This window comes from Lipotes vexillifer, unplaced genomic scaffold (genome assembly GCF_000442215.2).
Source record: "Lipotes vexillifer unplaced genomic scaffold, Lipotes_vexillifer_v1.1 scaffold194, whole genome shotgun sequence".
NCBI classification, from domain to species: domain Eukaryota; kingdom Metazoa; phylum Chordata; class Mammalia; order Artiodactyla; family Lipotidae; genus Lipotes; species Lipotes vexillifer.
In genome coordinates, this window is record NW_006771758.1 from 1,576,461 (window position 1) to 1,578,858 (window position 2,398).

The following is a 2,398-nucleotide window of genomic DNA, read 5'->3' on the forward strand; positions in this document are numbered from 1 at the left end:
ACTGTAGAAGACTCTGATAGGTTAAAGATGAATATTGTAATCTAAAGAGCATGCATATTTGTGTGCACACATATACTCTCATACACACACACACTAAACCTCATAAACTCATCTAAAAAAATCAACAGAGGAATTAAAATTGTAAGCTAAAAATATTTGTATAACCAAAGGAAAGCAGTATAGGAGAAACCAAAGAACAAAAAGCACAGAGAAAACAAATTCCAGAACAACAGATACAATTCTAAGCATATCAATAATTACATTAAATTGTACTGGACTAAAAACTCCAATTAATAGGCAGAACAATCAGCTGGGATTAAAAGCATATTCTGTTTACAGGAGAAATACGTCATATTTAAAATACAACACATCAAGAGAGCCTGGTGGAGCCCGGCTGCCGACGTGGGAGCCTTCTCCGCACGATAGTGGGATCTACATCTTCCCGGAATCGCCAAGCCCCAGAAGCTGGGTTTCTTTCAATTAGGGCTGCTGTTTTCTATTTCTCCCTGAGCTACATAAAGCTAGAAGATTTTTATCTAGCTCAAACAAGGCTGCTAGTATTCCTTTTTTTTTTTTTTTTTTTTTTTTTTGGGGGGGTTTAAAAATAAATTTTTTTAAAGTCTTTATTGAATTTGTTCCAATATTGCTTCTGTTTTATGTTTTGGTTTTAGCTACATAAAGCTAGAAGATTTTTATCTAGCTCAAACAAGGCTGCTAGTTTTCCCTTTTTTTTTTTTCTTTTTTTTCTGCGAGGGTGTTTTTGGCTGCAATTGCATGAAATCCCAATGGTGTAGACCAGTGGCGATGGATCTAGGAGTTTACCAACTGAGACATTTTTCAATTTCTTTCTTGTCATCCTTGCTCGGGACTGAAAACGCCTCTGTGAGACTTGACAATAGCTCTTCTGGTGCAAGTGTGGTAGCTATTGACAACAAAATCGAGCAAGCTATGGATCTGGTGAAAAGCCATTTGATGTATGCGGTTAGAGAGGAAGTGGAGGTCCTCAAAGAGCAAATCAAAGAACTAATAGAGAAAAATTCCCAGCTGGAGCAGGAAAACAATCTGCTGAAGACACTGGCCAGTCCCGAGCAGCTTGCCCAGTTCCAGGCTCAGCTGCAGACTGGCTCCCCCGCTGCCAGCACACAGCCACAGGGGACCACACAGCCCCCAGCCCAGGCAGCGTCCCAGGGCTCAGGACCAACCGCGTAGCCTCCTGTGCCGCCGCGGAACTGGCTGCTGCTGTCTGAACCGACCGGAGATGATGGACTGGGGGGCGTCCACGTCCACCGTCACCCATTTCATTGCTCGCTGCAAAAGAGATGTGAGACTGACATATGCCATTATCTCTTTTTTCCAGTGTTAAACACTCATAATGCTTTCGGCTTGAAGACATTTCTTAAGTTGGGTGAATTAAAGGTTAATGAGAGCATTAGCATGGATATACTGGGACCTCATGCAGCTTGGTAGATCCGTGAGAAATGGTTTCATTCATGCTGAGGAGCTGTGTGCCTTTCCATCCCTCCCCTGCTCCCCACCCCCACTTACAAGAGTTCTTCCTGCTTGCACGTGGTGTACTCCATGGGGTTCCGAAGCAGTGCAGCACCGCTGGACTTTCCTCTCTCTCCTCTCCCCGCCCCCAGGAACTGCAAGGGGAGGTGAAAGTCAAGAGTGAAGCTTAGTCTCACCTCAGATGAGGAGAAACATAGTTCATTGTACAAATGACGACTGTCACCAACATTCATAAAAACCAATAGTACTGTGCCTCTTTCCAAAACAGTGGATGACACAAAACTATTAGCGTGACTGAACGGTGACAGGTAGCTGGGATCTAGGCTATCTTACCCTGAAGGTTGTTTTGCTTATTGTATATTTGTGTACGTAGTGTAACTTTTGTACAATAGAGGACTGTACTATTTAGGTTGTACAGATTGCAATTTAGATGTTTCATTGGCTGTCTGAAGAGGTGTGGGTTGTCTTTTATATAGAGATCTACGTGAAAAAAAATACATGAAGAAAAACACACCTACCTAAAGAGATTTTAAGAATTTGGCACAGTTGGTCACTTTGTGTAATCTGAAATCTCCTAGCTGCTGAATATCTTGAAGTCAGTCCCGGTTCACCGAAGTCTTTCGATTGAGCTGGTTGAATATTTTGAAATATGATCAGTTCTAGCTAATGAAATGGATTTCCCAGTAGGGGTTTCTGCATATTACCTGTATAGTAGTTATCTGCATATGTTTCTGTGCATGTTCTCTACACAGTTGTAAGGTGTCACTGTATTTAACTGTTGCACTTGTCAACTTTCAATAAAGCATATAAAATGTTGATAAACCAGTGTTTCCATGTTATAGTGTTAACATAATCGCAGTCATTTCCACAACTGTTTCCAGATAAAGTT

At 41.7% G+C, this 2,398-nt stretch overlaps 1 protein-coding gene across 1 annotated transcript; it reads left to right on the top strand.

Moving 5' to 3' along the window:
• Positions 1 to 774: 774 nt before the first annotated feature.
• Positions 775 to 1,209, top strand: LOC103090257 (TSC22 domain family protein 1). The gene has a single exon (XM_082931230.1). The coding sequence runs from the start codon at positions 775 to 777 to the stop codon at positions 1,207 to 1,209; it is 435 nt and encodes a 144-aa protein (XP_082787356.1).
• Positions 1,210 to 2,398: the final 1,189 nt, after the last annotated feature.

Excerpts from the sequence above, each read along its gene's own strand:
- LOC103090257 (XM_082931230.1), top strand. The coding sequence starts at position 775 with ATGAAATCCCAATGGTGTAGACCAGTGGCGATGGATCTAGGAGTTTAC.